This window comes from Panicum virgatum, chromosome 9K (genome assembly GCF_016808335.1).
Source record: "Panicum virgatum strain AP13 chromosome 9K, P.virgatum_v5, whole genome shotgun sequence".
Classification (NCBI taxonomy): domain Eukaryota; kingdom Viridiplantae; phylum Streptophyta; class Magnoliopsida; order Poales; family Poaceae; genus Panicum; species Panicum virgatum.
The window spans coordinates 40,412,944-40,429,650 of record NC_053144.1 but is presented as its reverse complement, the minus strand read 5'-3'; the positions used below and the strand labels follow the sequence as shown (position 1 = coordinate 40,429,650).

Genomic DNA, 16,707 nt, shown 5'->3' with positions numbered 1-16,707 from the left:
CTAGGTACGCCGGTGAACTGAAGCGCCGTCGGGGGCTCGTGTGCCGGTGCTGGCTCACGCCGCTACGGACCTACGCCGCGGCCCCACGCCCTCTCTCCGGCTCTCCCCCGGCGCCCTGCGAGAAGAGCATCCCGGGGGTGCTGCTGGCCGGCTGCCGCTGCTGCCGCGGTCACCGCCTGTGCCCCGGCGGGCACCGCACCCACGCGCCCGCCGCCCTGCTGCCCTGGAAGAAAGAGCGAAGGGGAGAGTGAGCAAGAGGTGGCTGTCGTGGAGAGACGAGGGAGAACAGAAATAGAGGATAAGGGAGGAGGGAAAGGATAAGAGCAAATTCCCTCAATGCCATTAAAATTTTAGCCAATCTCTTGATTGTCATTGACAGTGTGTTGCTATTCATGTGCTTGGAGCTAGCTAGCTAGCTAGCTGCTTCACGGCTCGATATGCTACCAATTAGCACAAGACCTCAACCTCGTGCGCTTGCTTGCTTGTTGTTTGCTTTCCAGGGCCCGTCGGTAATGGCGCCGTTGAAGTACTAGTACACGCCGCCGTCTCCGGGATTCTTCGGGGGTTGGTGGCGCTCTGTTGCTGTTGCTTCCTCGACGAGTGCGTGGCGACCGGCGAGGCGCGACATCGGCGGACAGCACGCGACGTGCGATGGCAGCGCGAGGCCTCCAGCGGGGCGCTGCGTGCGGCGGACCCAGCGCCCGCGGCGGCGCACGGCCAGCGGGGAGCGCGAGGCCTACGGCGAGGCACGGCGTGCGGCTTACCCAGCCTCCGCGGCGGCGCAAGGCCTTCCGCGGCAACGCTGGGCGACGGCGGACCCAGCGCCCACGGCGGCGCACGGCCAGCGGGGAGCGTCCGCGGCAACGCTGGGCGGCGGCGGAACCTGCCCCTCCCCGCCACGGTGCGGCGCTGGGCTTTGAGGTCGCCTGCTCAGCGGCAGCGCGTCACGCGAGCACACGGCGCGCAGCGGCAGTGCGAGCCGCAGCGGCAGTGCGAGCACGCCAGCTCGCAGCAGCTGCTGCCAGCCTTTTTTTTGTTTTTTAATTTGATTTGTAAGGGCCGGTGATCTCCCAACCCACCCCTGCAAATTCATTTTTAGGGCCAGGTCCCGAATTCGCCCCTAAAAATTTATTTATAGGGGTGGATGGACTTGTGGACTGTCCCTACAAATATATTTACAGGGGCGGTTGAGGGCGTGACCCACCCCTGGAAATAGATTTGTAGGGGCGGTTTCGTTGTCCGTCCTTGAAAAAGAAGTATTTTTAGCAGCAAGAATTAGCAATGAATTTTCTACCCGTCCCTAAAAATATGTTTTTACCCGCTCTTACAAATATTTTTTAGTAGTGCCGGGCCTACAGTGACAACTTAGTACCACAACTAAGGCCCAAGAAGAGCGGCCCATCGACTCATATATATATTACCCATTAAATTTAGCCAAAACCACCACGGACTGTCATACAATAACTTGGTAGGTGTGCATATTTATCTATCTACTTTCAAAATACTCAATTTAGTAAAATAATTTGGCAAGCTGGTGCATCTAGTCTTAACGTTGCAACAACGATGTACTTGGATTCAAGCTGCAAATGATGTGGAAACCTTAGCTGTACCCAATCCAAACCATACCAGTTTGTAATAATTAGACGTCCGGCTACCTGATTCCTCCAAAACCAAACCAAGCCAAACCACATGCTGAATTCAATCCAAATCAATCCAAACCGTTCTTCAGAACCATTTGTGATGTATTGGGTCCGCGTACAAACAAGCTGGCATGCACAGAAATTGCAACGCAAGAACCTTTGTGACATGCAATCTAATCAAGTGAATGGCTGCTGCCGCGCCATCGCCGCCGCGGCCGCTACTATTGACGATAAGAGCGATGAAGATGAGATGAGAGTATCAAGTAAACCAGCCTAGACTAGGTCTAATTGGGGGTTCTTATATGTCCTCCACAAGATGGATAAGCCATCTATTTTAAAGCTCATTAAGGCTCAATAACAATAGAAACAGTAATTACAGCCCAAATTAGAGGTCTGAATTCAATAATTCAAAAAATTGAATTCAACAATTTATGAAAAATCAATCAACATTTCAAAATAGTAGATTCAACATTTACAAAAACACATATATCAATATATTGAAAAATACTACCTTCAACATTTTTTACAAACTATTTCAACATCCCAAGAGAATAGAATATTGATTCAATATTTATCAACATCTATGTCAACATTTTTTTTCAATGTCTTCTCCGAGGGGCCCAGGGCCATGGCGATGGGCCGCACGCGGCCGCGGCGACGGCGCGCTAGGGCGGAGCACCGCTGCGGCAGGAAGCAGGGCAGGGGAGGCGGCGCGCACAGGGAGCCGGAGACGGGGCCCGTGCGGCGGCGGCAGGTCGGCAGCGCTCTAGGGCGGAGCACTGGCGCGTGGGCAGCAGGGCGGGGCGGTGGCGCGCGGCGGGGAGCAGAGACGACCAAGGCGGCAGTGGCGCACGGCCGAGGAGCAAGGAGTGCGCGACGCACAGCGGGAGCAGGGCACGGAAGCGTGCGTCAGAGGAGGAAGACGATGGAGAAGAGGCGGACGGAGGAGGAAGATGAGATGGTGGAGCTAAATCGGAGGGTTAGCAGAGGTTGCACGAATCTCAAACAGTAGAAGGTGGGAAAGGAAAAAATCTTCATAAATATATATAGGATTTTCGGGTTTAACTATTCTGATGTGAATCCCAACCGAACCAGCCCACTATACATCTCGGCCCATACATCTGAGCCCAATTACAACGAAACCAGGCCAGTCCAAACCAAAAAACCAAACTACAAATGTGGTTTTGGATCAAACCATTAGCAACTTGAATTTGTTTACGCCGGATCTCAGAAAGGGGGTTATTCACGTAACAAACAATTTCTATGAATATCAAAAGACCTTTTTACCCCTATTTATACAATCTAAGTGTACAAAAAGTATCTTTTACTTTATTTACAATATATTTTTGATGTATTAAGAATGTATAAATAGGGTTATATCAATTTTTAGTTTAATAATAATTTTAGATTTTGTATTTTACAATCTGTAGTGCAATAATAACGGATATTAGATAATGCATTAAGGTTGTATTTGTTCTTTGTATCAATAGTCAATTATGAGAATGTTCTAACACTACAAAAAATCTGTTGATCCATGACGATTGAATTTCGTCACAGATCACTGAAAAACCGTCATAAAACAGTATCTATGACGATCTCAAATAACGTCATGTATTTAGCGTCATAGATCACACCTCCTGACGTTTCTTAAATTTTCGTCATAGATTGCTTGATTCATGACGTTTTAAAACCGTCATAGAATGTCCCCGGCCCTCGAAGCCCAACCCAAACCCGTTTTCTATGACGAAAATTAACGTCACGAACAGTATAATTTTTGTCACAGATTCAATTGCCATGTCACACAATGAGGATATGGAAGATGACGTGGTTGCTGACATGGTGATGACATGGATAACAATGATGACGTGTAATTTGACATGATCGATGACGTAGCAGTGACGTGGAAAGTGGTGATGACATGGCACCACATGGATGCTGACATGGACAGTGATGTAGCAACAAGCACGTGAGCCAATTTGGGCCTCATTTACACAGCCCATTGGGCCTCATTTACACAGCCCATATAAACTGCATGATCATTTCAGCCCAACCCAAAATAACCCAAGATATATCAACAAGAAATTAACATCACATCACATAAATAAATTTTGATCGAGCATTTAATCACATACAACATTAAATCACATAAAAAATTTTCATCCAGAATTGCTATAAGCTGTATATGAAAGCTAATATGCAATGGCAATATGTACATAACGTGCATCATTTCTCTTTTTCCTGTAGAGGCACTCAAACAAATTCGATGCACTTGTTCTTGATCTTTGTACTTCTCTCCCTGAAAATTGCAAGCATGCAAAGAACTTAATCCTTCTGAAAAGGAAAAATAGAGAAGCCAAGCAAAGTGACTCGGATACAAGAAATTAGTTTTTGCAAAACAAAAGGGTATTATAGTTTGTACATATTTATGCATTGACATTCACTCAATATGGAAGAATTGCTGATTTGTCATGCAAATAAACAACTTAACAGCTTCAGTGCTAGTCATACAAATAAACAATCTAACATATTTATGTAATAGTTACGACTACTACATTTCTGGACAGAGAATAAAATAAAACAAACTGAAATGCGTAATTATAGAAGAAGAATAGTACTGCAAGAGTAACAGGTTCAGTAGATGCGAAGGAAACATAAGATACTACGATGTAAAGAAAACTAGTAGCCATATATTCAGGATTAGTACGCAGGGAGGTGAACGATCTACCACATAGAAGTCAATAATTTCCAATTTTTTGGTGCGAGAGTAGAATTAAGAAGACTCGAATCCAAGATTTTGGAAAAAACACAGAATCTTTGTTACTTGCGGGAGTGCAAAGCACTGAGGTACCTGAGGCAGCGGTTGTCGTCAAAGGACTTCAAAGGTGACCTCGCTGCGGCCACGGTGGCAGAGGACGATGAACCACCTTGCGACGACGCAGCACGCGCATGCGAGACTTCAGTTAGGCATTTGAACAAATATCTGACATATGTGTTCATCCATCTTGCAAGAACTCTATTTTCAGATAGATATATAACTGGTCCTCCTAGCACTAGTACTTTCAGTCTAGCAAAATAGCAGTTGAGAACACCTCTAATCCGAAAGTTCTAGAAATAGGTATAGCAAAGTTTAAGGATAGATAGCTAACCGAACATGCAAGAGTTAATCAAAAAGCAATTAAAGTTATCAGCCATGATAAGCAGAAATTGATTAAATGAAGGAAGCTTCACTGTATCATGAAAGTGACATTCCAAAGCATGTGATAGGAATTAAAAACACGCCTTGCTAGTGCTCTGAATCGAACCTGCTCACCTATGCATGCTGTGCTCGTTGACCAGTTGAGCCATCTAACCTTGTGGGCAAACAGTCGAACAGCCTGCGTGCGGTGGATGTATTTGCTGATGCCTAGGTTCTGCTGCTACCCTTGTTAACTGTTGCCCAACACAACCTGCAAGAGAGATCACAGCACACATACACTAGCAGGGCACAGCAGGGCAGCCGGGTTCGGGGTTGGGGCCAGCGCAGATCTGAAGAGAGAGACAGGGTCACCTCGCCGCCGGCGCAGGGTCACCTCCGTCACGACTGGATCTGGCGCCGGGGAGGGGGGGCGAGGAGGGCGCGGCCGGAGGTGGAGACGGAGGCCGGGTGAGGCGTTTGGGACGGAGCGGCGCCGATGTGGTCCTAGACGATGGTTGGGGTAGTGGATTAGCTGCGGCGGCAGTGGCGGGAGGCGGCGGCGGGAGGTGAACTAGGGTTTGGCCGAACTGAGGGGATGAGATGCAGGTGGCGCTGGCGCATCTTGTAATTGAGTGCGGGTAGTGCGGTCGCAAATTACCAGGTTACCCTCCCATGGTGTATGTAAATTTGGTCACCACAGGGGCACGAGAGTCAATTTCTTGTGGTAGTGTTTTTGGCCTGGCGGGATTCGCTTTGGTTTGCCGCATGGAGACAGAAAGGAGAGGTCTTTCGACCAAGCTCCGCCGCCTGCCAAGCGTATGATGAGTGGGGTCTGTTTGAGATGGGGACCACATGTCGGTGGCATGTGTAAGTTAGGCGGTAGATGCTACAGCAGGTGGTGGGCTGTGAAAAATTGAAGCTCCCGCTTTTGGCATGGTGGGATAGGAATAAAAATTGTAGACAATTTCTATTATAGAATAACACTATAGTATTTAAGATTTTGTACTAACTTAAACCATAAATAATAAAACTAGAGATTGTTTGCAGGTCAAAGTCATGTTTCCATCTCTCTTAAATTACACTATATTTCATTCTAGCCCGTGTCTTGGAGATAGATGAAATATTCATAAGCTTATTAGTGATAATTCAAACTTCTTTCTCCAAATTCCCACATAATAATTATAATAAAATCTTAATTTGGTGAAACAATTCTAAAAATTAATATGGAACCATATTTTGGGTCAATAAGCTTACCATAAAAAAAATGAAGTTAATATTTGGACACAGCCTTATGTTCACCATAATATTAGAAAACATGAAGTTATATTACCCATTGTCATGCAAAAGCATGTTTTTTCTGTACTCTATTTAGTAGAAGCAAATAAGCCGTAGAAAAAAGATCTAATAATAGCAATTGTCTTGCAAACAAAGGACACTGAATGAAAGTTCATGATTTTTATGAAAGATCAAATAAGAGAAGCAAAAACTTGAATTGAAAATGAAAAATGTTAAAACATATAGTTAAAATAGCTATGACGATTTTTATGACATTAATGTTAAAACGTCATGTTTTGTGGGCTCAGTTATGACGAATTCAATAAAACGTCATATTTTGTGGGCTCAATTATGACAAATTCAATAAAACGTCATAAAGTTCTGGGCCTAGGGTCCATACCTTCAAATTCGTCATAGATTGTGTGCAATTGTGACGCTCCATTAAAATATTATAAAATTTTCGTCATAGATCACCACATTTCTTGTAGTGTAATGGAACAATTATTATTTATTTGGAGCTATTTTAGCTCTTTCTTAATTTTTTAGAATGAAATTAATAGTGAGGTGGCCTTTTTGGCTCTTACTTAATTTCAAACAATGTATGTCAACGGAACATATATACTTTTTGCTAAATTAAATAGCGGGATACATACATCACTACCGGAATCCACGTGTTTCCCTAGGATTACTGAAATTTTCCAAGAGACTGTTTCTTAGAACTGGCTCTTTCCCATGAGTGAAGCATCGCCCCCTGCCTCCGCCGTGCTTGCCGCAGCCGTGGCCCCGCCCGAGCATGCTATCTTCGTCTTCCGCTTCCAGCTCGCAGGCAGCGTTTGCGGCAAGGAGCACGACTCGGCCGACGCTAGGGAGAAGGAGGTGCTCGATAAGGCTGGGAGAGGTGGTTGGGCATACAGGAAGACCAGGGCGTGTGGGCTTGGCGGTGTAGGGGGCGGAACCAGTGGCATAGGGCTTGGCAACGCGTGGGGCCAGCAGGGGAGCATGGGGAAGGAGGACGGCAGGGAAGCAGGAGCTCGGTCAGTGACGCTCGTGGTCGGGGGTGGCATTTTATTTCTAGGCAGGTTCCCTAGGGTCCAACGATTCCTAGCGAAACTTCCCCTAGGGGTTTAGTCAAAACCATAGGGCAATCCTTGTTTCCTGTCAAAGTTTTCCCTAGAAGTCTTTCTTTACCATTTTTTTTAGGAAAATGCTTTCCCTAAGGTATTTTTGACCATTTCTCTAGAGTTTTGGCTCTAGAAAAATAGGTCGATTCGTGGTAGGGCGTCCTTTTTCGGCTCTACTAGTACTATTCATGTCGTTGCTGATTTTACCTTATGTTATGTGGGGATGCGAATGACGGTTCAAAAATTCTGCAATATCAGTTCATTAGCGATGGCTTCATGATCTAGTTTGTTTCCCTTAAAACTCGGTCAGTTTGTTTGTTAGGCTTGGCACTTTGTTTGTTAGGGTTACTGAAATTGTCTATGGAAAGAGACCGTTTCCTAGAACTTCATCACATGAAACTAGGTAACTGTTACCTAAGACCAGTCTCAGTGGGAGTTTCATGAGCACAATTATTTAGACTGAGAACTTAATAACTGTGCGAGATGAGTTTCACGATGATGAAACTCTCCTCACATCTCATGAAACTACATCATTCTCTCTCATTGACATGTCAGCAAAATTGATGATATGTAATGTCATGAAACTCTCCTCGAAACTTCCATTGAGACTGGCTTAGGGATTCGATTTATAAGCCGTTTGGTTTTGTCTGTTCTCGTGCGAGAGTCAATCGTGATGCTCACACACTTTGGGCATCGTTGGTCTAAATCAATCACCGTAGATTCCAAACAAATTCAGTCATGCTCATTTTCGTACGCAAATGGATGATACTGCCTTAGACTATTCACACTCTTCTTCCTCTACATCCATCCTCAAAAAGAATATATTGTCTTGATCATCGAGATTCTCTCCTCTATACCACATTCTCCTGTACCCATCCATCCTTTAATCTCTACTATAAACAAACTACCAAAGGCAGGGCTCATGCGTCAGGTTTATTTTTTCCTTTTCTTCCCTCTCGTATCTGCCTGTCGCTCCCCATCCAGCTTGGTCGCGCCTTAGGCAGAAGTGGAGCGGGGCACGGAGTGGCGTCAGCAGCGCAGGTCTGCGAGGGCCGGTGGCGAAGCCCAGCGTTCGCACTCAAATATCGCATGATCAATTTCTGATTTGTATTTTGCTTTTCCTGACAAAATATATGGTGACCACATGTAGATTTGTGCCCTGATGACATTAAAGTTTGGATCCTCGTGTTTGCTTAATTACTTCCTCATGAGCATGATTTATGGTCCGGTGCTGTTGGTCCCTGCCATGGACAACTGCCCAAGCTCGTTGCGAAGGTTCTGGATGATGGAGGAGGAAGACGATGCCATGCATTTCTTGCTTGATGATGATGAAGCGGAGGTGGCGACATACAATCTCCTGGTGGAAGCAGAGAGCTCTCGCACGCATCATCGAAGTGATGGTCCACCAAAGGTTATTCGGCTGAGGGACCTTCCTTCTGGTCATAATAGGATCAAATCCGACTACTTCATTCCAAATCCGGTGTACAATGACAAGCAATTCCGTCGAAGTTATAGATGTGCATATTTCGAATAATGATAACCCTATGTCTCTAGTGCCTCATATCAGAAGTGTTGTTTCAAGTTTCGGATGCGTCATCCTTTATTTTTCGACCAAAGGCAGATTGCCCAGCTTTATTGAAAGCTTAACGGAGCAAATAATCGTTCTGCGTCATCCTTTTATTCAAGTGCATTAAAGAGGCTACTAAAAATCATGATGACTACTTCAAAAAGAAATATGATGCCACTATCAAGGAAGGACTATCGGCTCTCCAAAAGTGCATCGCATCGATGGGAATTCTTGCTTGATTCCTGGCGGATGTTGTTGACGAGTATGTGCATATTGGTGATTCAACTGCTAGCCAAACTTTGCATCATTTCTGTTGGGCTGTCATTGATGTTTTTGGTGAGCAGTACCTATAGGCACCCAACGAAGCTGATGTAGCTAGGTTTCTTCAAGAGGGGGAGAATCGTGGGTTCCAGGGGATGCTAGGAATCATAGACTACATGCACCAGGAGTGGAGGAATTGCCCCACAGCATGGAAGGGTCAGTTCACCGGAAGAGAGAAGCATCCAACTATGATTTTAGAGGCTGTTGCATCGCATGATCTATGGATACGACATGCTTACTTTGGCTTGCCGGGGAGTAACAACGACATTAATGTTCTTCCCAGATGCCCTGTGTTTTCCAGTTACCTAAGGGGACGTTCAACCTTTGTGTCGTTTGTAGTGAATGGAAGGACATATAACATGGGCTATTACCTTGCGGATGAGATTTACCCTGAGTGGGCAGCATTTGTTAAGACTACTCGTCACCCCATGGAGTAGAAGACGCGACATTTTGCAACTAATCAGGAAAGTGCACGCAAGGATATAGAGCGTGCATTTGGTGTGCTACAAACTCGGTTTGCGGTGATCAAAGGACCCGCATATGGCTGGGACCGTAGCCAGATTAATGATATTATGATGACTTGTGTTATTTTGCATAACATGGTAGTGGAAGATGAAGGAGCCCATGCTCGTAATGTTGATTTCTTGAACATAGGACAATTAGCTGTTCCGTACAACAACAACCCAGACAGGGAGGCATTTGTTGCTGCACACCATAGGCTTCATGACCGAAAATGCACTATCAGCTACAATATGATCTCATCGAGCGATGAGACTGAGATCTGCTCAACAGTAGATGCAAAATTTGGTGGTCGTCTAATATTCTTTGGTATTGTAACAATTATTAGGACTTCTAATATTCTGTGGTCGGTTACTGCTCACACCCGTCCACTACCGCTTGCCGGAGCACGGCGCCGGCCATCTGCCCCTGCCTGCGCACCTGTACTGGAGGTGCCCGTCCGCCCCCGCCAGGCCGCCGCTGCGAGGGCATCCTGGAGAAGGAAGCCGTGCGCAGCCGTGGGCGCAAGAGGCGGAGGCGACGTTCGCCTGTTTCGGCGGCGAATCCGAGGAGAGCTCCACTGCACGCTCAGCCCGCCATCCTGCCCAACTCAGGTATGTCCGCTGCTTTTGATTTGCTCCGTCGGGCCGCATGCTCCTGTCCCCAAGATCTAGTAGTTCAAGCGAATTCGAGTCACAAGTAGATGAAGGATGCAAGACTAAATGTCATATCCACTTGCATTAATTCAATATCGATGGCTTTCATTTGATAGCAAATTGTTTGGAGACATAGCAGACCCCAGTTGATGAGTGTAAAATCTGCAGATGCTTATCAATTTTGTTGGTAACATGCTTTTGATCGTAGTTCAAGTGTACCATGCACTCAAATATACAATGCTTGTTTAAAGATGGAATCAATTATTTCTTGTTGAGAATGTAGGACAGTGTTGAAAGCAATGAAGTTCGGCTTCTTTTTTTCTGGTACAGATAAGTTAATGGCTCAGTGTTGGAGAGAGGAAAAAAAAATCTAAATTGCCTCAGTTGCATTTTTGACCCTAGTTAAGCCAGTTACTTCGGATTCAGCCATCAGAAGCTAGATATGACCAGGTTTTAGATAATCTAGTGAACTTGTAGCACAACAGCAGCAAAGCATTAATCCCAAACCAACTTTTTGTTCTAAAAATATTTCCATTAGTGATGACATTTCTACTTCACTTGGGACTAGATGTTATATTTCAATTGTTATAGCTATCATTGACATGTGTGTTTTCCTGTCATTTCAGGATGGAGCCTAATCATTATTTCAGGATGGAGCCTACACTATGTAAGAAATAACCTATAATGACGTGCACAACACCTCTGTTATATGGGTGACCCGCGAAGATGATGCAAGTCACATTTGACCCCTTGGGGGCCTCCCTAAAACTCTGTCCCGTCACCTTTGTTATGACATAGATGATGTGCAACATCAAAGCACGTCACTTTTGTTATAGGTGACGGGCAACATTAAAGCACGTCACTTGTAAGGTTAGTATAGGTGACGGACTTTGATAAGTAAAAGGTGACGGGCAACATCAAAACGCATCACCTTCGTGATGACATAGGTGACGTGCAACATCAAGGCGCGGCACCTTTGTGACTTTTTATTAATAGTTGAACATGCGATTTTTAAAAAATCAAATAGTCTCAGATTAAAAATGGTCTATACAAAAGTTGTAGGTCTCAACCAGATCTACAACTTTGTAGTTGACAATTTTTTCAGTTGAGGTTGTTTTGGCACACAAATACATGGTTTAAATTTTGAATTTCAAATTTTCAAAATTTTCAAATGACCGCAGATAAAAAAAGTATATATGAAAGTTGTAGGCCGCGACCAGATCTACAACTTTATAGTTGAAAAGATTTTCATTTGAGATCGTTATAGCTGTGAAATGGGTTATATAAGACATTTGAAAGTGATGATAAAAGAAAAATATTTCATTATTGGTCACTTGTGATGGCGTAGCCCAGTGGTAGAGAAGGGTACGCGCGAGGTTGAGGTTGTGAGTTCGAATCCTGGTAATGTTAGAAAAAATCACACGCGCGCAAAAAATCGCGCGACTTATGACTTTTTTGATTTTTTTCGCGCTGCAAATATTTATTTTATTCGCGGTGGGATAAATTTTTTTTTGATTTTTATTCACGCTATAAATATTTATTTAACCCGCAAAAGCATGATGCCCGTCACCTATGTGTTGACATAGGTGACGGGTTAAAACCACCATAGATGACGGGCTAAGGCTGATGCCCGTCACCTTTATGGGATATAGGTGATGTGCAAATACCCGTCACCTTTCAGTTCTAAACAGTGACGATGTAGAAGTGACGGGCACGATGCCTGTCACCTTAGGGGGATGTCGCCCGTCACTATATGCTTTTCTTACATAGTTCTAATCATTCGAATGATGGATAACATGGAGGATTTCCAGGTGGCAACATGCTGCCATACCCCTGGAACCCATACATGTATGGCAACCAAGGTCCTCAATCTTGGTTCCCTCAAGGGTTGCTGCAGTTTCCACCAAATGTCCCAATGATGCAGCCTGGTAGCAACAGTCCACAATTGTTTGATCCTGCTAAAAATGCAGCCGCATCTATGCAAATCAATGAGGAAGATGTGGACCAAGATCCTGTGTCTCCAGCTGAAACCTCCAAAGGAAAGAGGAGCAAGAGCAGCAATTTCAACCCAGAAGAAGATGTAAACCTTGTCAAGTCATGGCTGGAGATACAACTTGAGGAGGGGAGTGTACCCAGAAATGACCGTGAGATCTCTACAGAGCCGTTGAGACACTATCAAGGCTGAAGCGGAGAAGTTCTCACCCTTCCATGCTGATATCATTTACGAGAATCCTAGCGGAATGTCGGATGCTGATAAAGTTTGTGATTTGTGGACCTATTTTATTTCTATACAATTTTCTAATTCATGCATGTTATTGTAAATTTGACAACTATTTGCTGTTGCAGACCACTCATGCAACATCTAATTTTGCGGGTATCTTGCAACGCAACTTTGCGTACCTGCACTGTTGGGAGATCATGAAGGATGAGCCCAAATGGCAGGATCCAAAAGTCAGATCATTTGCAAAGTCAGGTTGCCATGACTGCACCATCGACCTTGGAGATGGTAATTCTAGCCCTACTGGACCAGCGGAGAAGAGGCCTCCGGGCAGGGATAAATCTAAAGTAGTGAAGAAGAAAGCAAAATCTTCTGTAGGGTCAGCATCATCCACGGAGTACGCTTCAAAGATGCAAGGTCTTTCTTTGCAAAAGATTTCTATGATGCAAAAAGAAACTGTGCATAAAAATGATCATTTCTAGAAACTTGCCTGTATAGATGAGAAGCGTTATGAGGAAATGCGAAGCCACAATCAGTCACTGATAGTACTTGAGCAAGAGAAGAGAAGATTCAGCTCATGCGTGAGAAGCATGACATGGACAAGGAAGATGATGAGGACATCCTCCACTATTACCCGTTGGTAAAGACGCAACAAAAAATGGGCCAAGTGGTCCAGTTGTAGTCGGGCGGCGACCGTGTGAGCCTATGAATAATCCCACTTTGCTTAGCTTGGGAGGAGAAAGCCACCTTAAAAGAGAGAGCCACCCTTCCCCTATCAGACTAGTCTTTTAGGGCGATTGGGCCTTTCCCCGAGTGGGTGCGCCGGAGTGCGGTGCTAAGATTGCCGAGGCACAACAAGAGGCCCTAGTGGCGTTGTAGGCCAGATCGGTGTGTCGAAATTTCGGATGCCGGTGCTAAGATTGCGGGATTCGGGGAATCCGGATCGGTGCGTCGGGCTTTTCGTCCAACCCCACCTGGGCCGGACTTATCAGAAGAGAAGGAGAAGAAAGAGGACGAAAGGATCCTTGCAATTAATCTGGAATCCTGCACACCAGCTCAGTAAGCATATTACGAAATACTCAGTAAGAAATTCTGGAGAAGGCAGCTGCTAGGCGCAGGAAAGAACAGGGGCCATGAACCTTGCATTGTAATATTATTGTAAGCTAGTGGACTTAGAACCTTATTTGTTTAGGTATGTCTGTTTGTTGTTGAGTGCGCTTTGGACCTTATTTGTTGCTTGTAATATTATTGTAAGCTAGTGGACTTGGAACCTTATTTGGTGCTATTGTAATATTATTGTAAGCTTGTGGACTTGGAACCTTATTTGTTGCTTGTAATCAGTGTGTGATATTCCACCTTAACTTGTGGACTTAGAACTGGTGTTTGTGACAAGGAAATCATGCAACTTGTGTTTATGTTCTGCAAGAATTTTGGCAATCATCCCTATTTGCATGTGTGCTGTTCGAAAATTCAGAGAGAGATCTCAATGTCATATCAGCTTCTGTGCTATGCTTGACAGCATGGATAGATCTTGTAGACTCTAAATTATGTAGCATGACTAGATGAACAAATTAAGCCCCAGAAATGGCAATTCAGCACAAAGATATCATCCAAATTTGTTACAATACCAAAGAATAGTAGAAATCCTAATAATTGTTACAATACCACATAATATTAGAAGTCCTAATAGTTGTTACAATACCACATAATATTAGAAGTTCTAATAGTTGTTACAATACCACAGAATATTAGAAGTCCTAATAATTGTTAAAATACCAGAGAATATTAGATGACCACCTAATTTTGCATCTACTGTTGAGCATATCCCAGTCTCATGCACTGGTGCTTGATGAGATCATATTGTAGTTGATAGTGCGTGTTTCGGTCGTGAAGCCTATGGTGTGCAGCAACAAATGCCTCCCTGTCTGGGTTGTTGCGGTACGGAACAGCTAATTGTACTATGTTCAAGAAATCAACATTACAAGCATGGGCTCCTTCATCTTCCACTACCATGTTATGCAAAATAACACAAGTCATCACTATATCATTAATCTGGCTACGGTCCCAACCATATCCGGGTCCTCTGATCACCGCAAACCGAGTTTGTAGCACACCAAATGCACGCTCTATATCCTTGCTTGCACTATCTTGTTGAGTTGCAAAATGCCATGTCTTCTGTTCCATGGGGTGACGAATAGTCTAAACAAATGCTGCCCACTCGGGTTAAATCCCATCCGCAAGGTAATAGCCCATGTTATATGTCCTTCCATTCACTGCAAATGACACAGGGGTTGAACATCCCGTTAGGTAACTGGAGAACAGGGGATCTGTGAAGAACATTAATGTCGTTGTTACTCCCCGGCATGCCAAAGTAAGCATGCCATATCCATAGATCATGCGATGCAACAACCTCTAAAATCATAGTTGGATGCTTCCCTCTGACCGTGAACTGGCCCTTCCACATTGTGGGGCAATTCCTCCACTTCCAACGCATGCAGTCTATGCTGCCTAGAATCCCCAGGAACCCACGATTCTCCCCCTCTTGAAGAAGCCTAGCTACACAGCTTCGTTGGGTGCCCGTAGGTACTGCTCGCCAAAAACTTCAATGACAACCCGACAGAAATTATGCAAAGTTTGTCTGGCAGTTGAATCACCAATACACACATACTTGTCAATAGCATCCGCTGGGACTCCGTAAGCAAGAATGCACATCGACGAGATGCACTTTTGGAGAGCAGATAGTCCTTCCTTGCCAGTGGCATCATATTTGTTTTTGAAGTAGTCATCATGATTTTTAACAGCCTCTTTAATGCGCTTGAATAAAGGACGACGCATCCGAAACCTGAAACAACACTTCTGATATGAGGCACTACAGACATAGGGTTATCATTACTCAAAATATGCACATCTATACCTTTGATGGAATTGCTTGTCATTGTATACCGGATTTGGAACGAAGTAGTCAGATTTGATCTTGTTATGACCAAAAGGAAGGTCCCTCGGCCGAATAACCTTTGGTGGACCATCACTTCGACAATGCAGGCGAGAGCTCTCAGTTTCCACCAGGAGATTGTATGTCGCCACCTCCGCTTCATCATCATCAAGCAAGAAATGCATGTCATCGTCTTCCTCCTCCATCATAAAGAACCTTCGCAACGAGCTTGGGTAGTTGTCCATGGCAGGGACCAACAACACCTGACCATAAATCATGCTCATGAGGAAGTAATCAAGCAAACACGAAGATCCAAATTTTAATGTCATTAGAGAACAAATCTACATGCGGTTACCATATATTTTGTCAGGCAAAGCAAAATACAAATCAGAAATTGATCTTGCGATATTTGAGTGCGCTCACTTTTTTCAACTCTACAGCTCAGAAAGAGCACTTGCAGTCGAAGGGGCAGAGTTGGGTGATGCCGCTCCCTACTCGCCCCCAGCCCGCGAGGGAGGAGGAGGAAGAAGGTGAGCTGCGCCGCACCGCCGGCAGCCACGTGCCGGAGCCGAGCCCGCCGGCTGCGAGGGAGGAGGAGGGAGTAGGGGAGCCACGCCTCGCTGCTGGCGGCCGCGCGCTAGAGCCGAGCCCGCCGCCCGCGAGGGAGGAATAGGGAGTAGGCGGCGCTGCCGGCCGGAGTAGAGGCAAGCCGGTGGAGGAGGAAGGAGGGGGTGCTACTGCCACTGCACCTCCTCCATATGAGGTGGAACGCACCGCGCTGGGCTTCGCCACCGGCCCTCGCAGACCTCCTTTGCACACGCCGCTCCGTGCCCCGCTCCACTTCGTTGTTATTTTACAAATAATGTCCAATCATGAACTAATTAGGCTTAAAAGATTCATCTCGTGCTAATCAGTTAGACTGTGTAATTAGTTATTTTTTCAACTATATTTAATACTTCATGCATGTGTCGAAAGATTTGATGTGACGGGTACTGTAGGAAAATTTTTGGGAACTAAACGGGGCCCAAGTTGGATGGGAAGCGACGTGCAGATGCAGAGGGAAGAAATGAAAAAAAAATCTAATATGTGGGCTCTACCTTTGGTAGTTGGTAGAGTACAAATTAGAGGATGGATGGGTGTAAGAGAATATGGTATAGAGAAGAGAATCTCGATGACCAAGATAATATTTTTTTTAGGATGGATATAGAAGAAGATGAGTGTGAACAGCTTAGATTGAGTAGCACAAGATGCGGTCATTTTTATTACCTGTAAAAAACGAAGGAAAATTAAATTTTGTTTTTATT

At 44.9% G+C, this 16,707-nt stretch overlaps 1 protein-coding gene across 1 annotated transcript; it reads right to left on the bottom strand.

Moving 5' to 3' along the window:
* Positions 1-14,042: 14,042 nt before the first annotated feature.
* LOC120651403 lies at positions 14,043-16,260 on the bottom strand. Its single transcript, XM_039928881.1, has 3 exons — positions 15,827-16,260; positions 15,386-15,666; positions 14,043-15,313 (listed from the first exon to the last, which is right to left on the bottom strand). The coding sequence occupies exons 2-3, from the start codon at positions 15,646-15,648 to the stop codon at positions 15,028-15,030; spliced, it is 549 nt and encodes a 182-aa protein (XP_039784815.1). The 5' UTR covers positions 15,649-15,666; positions 15,827-16,260; the 3' UTR covers positions 14,043-15,027.
* Between the last annotated feature and the right edge of the window lie 447 nt (positions 16,261-16,707).

Bases quoted from the DNA above. Each gene is read 5' to 3' on its own strand.
- LOC120651403 (XM_039928881.1), bottom strand. From the start codon at position 15,648: ATGGACAACTACCCAAGCTCGTTGCGAAGGTTCTTTATGATGGAGGAG. The intron at 15,314-15,385 runs GTATAGATGTGC...GTGTTGTTTCAG, and splicing joins GACAAGCAATTCCATCAAAG to GTTTCGGATGCGTCGTCCTT.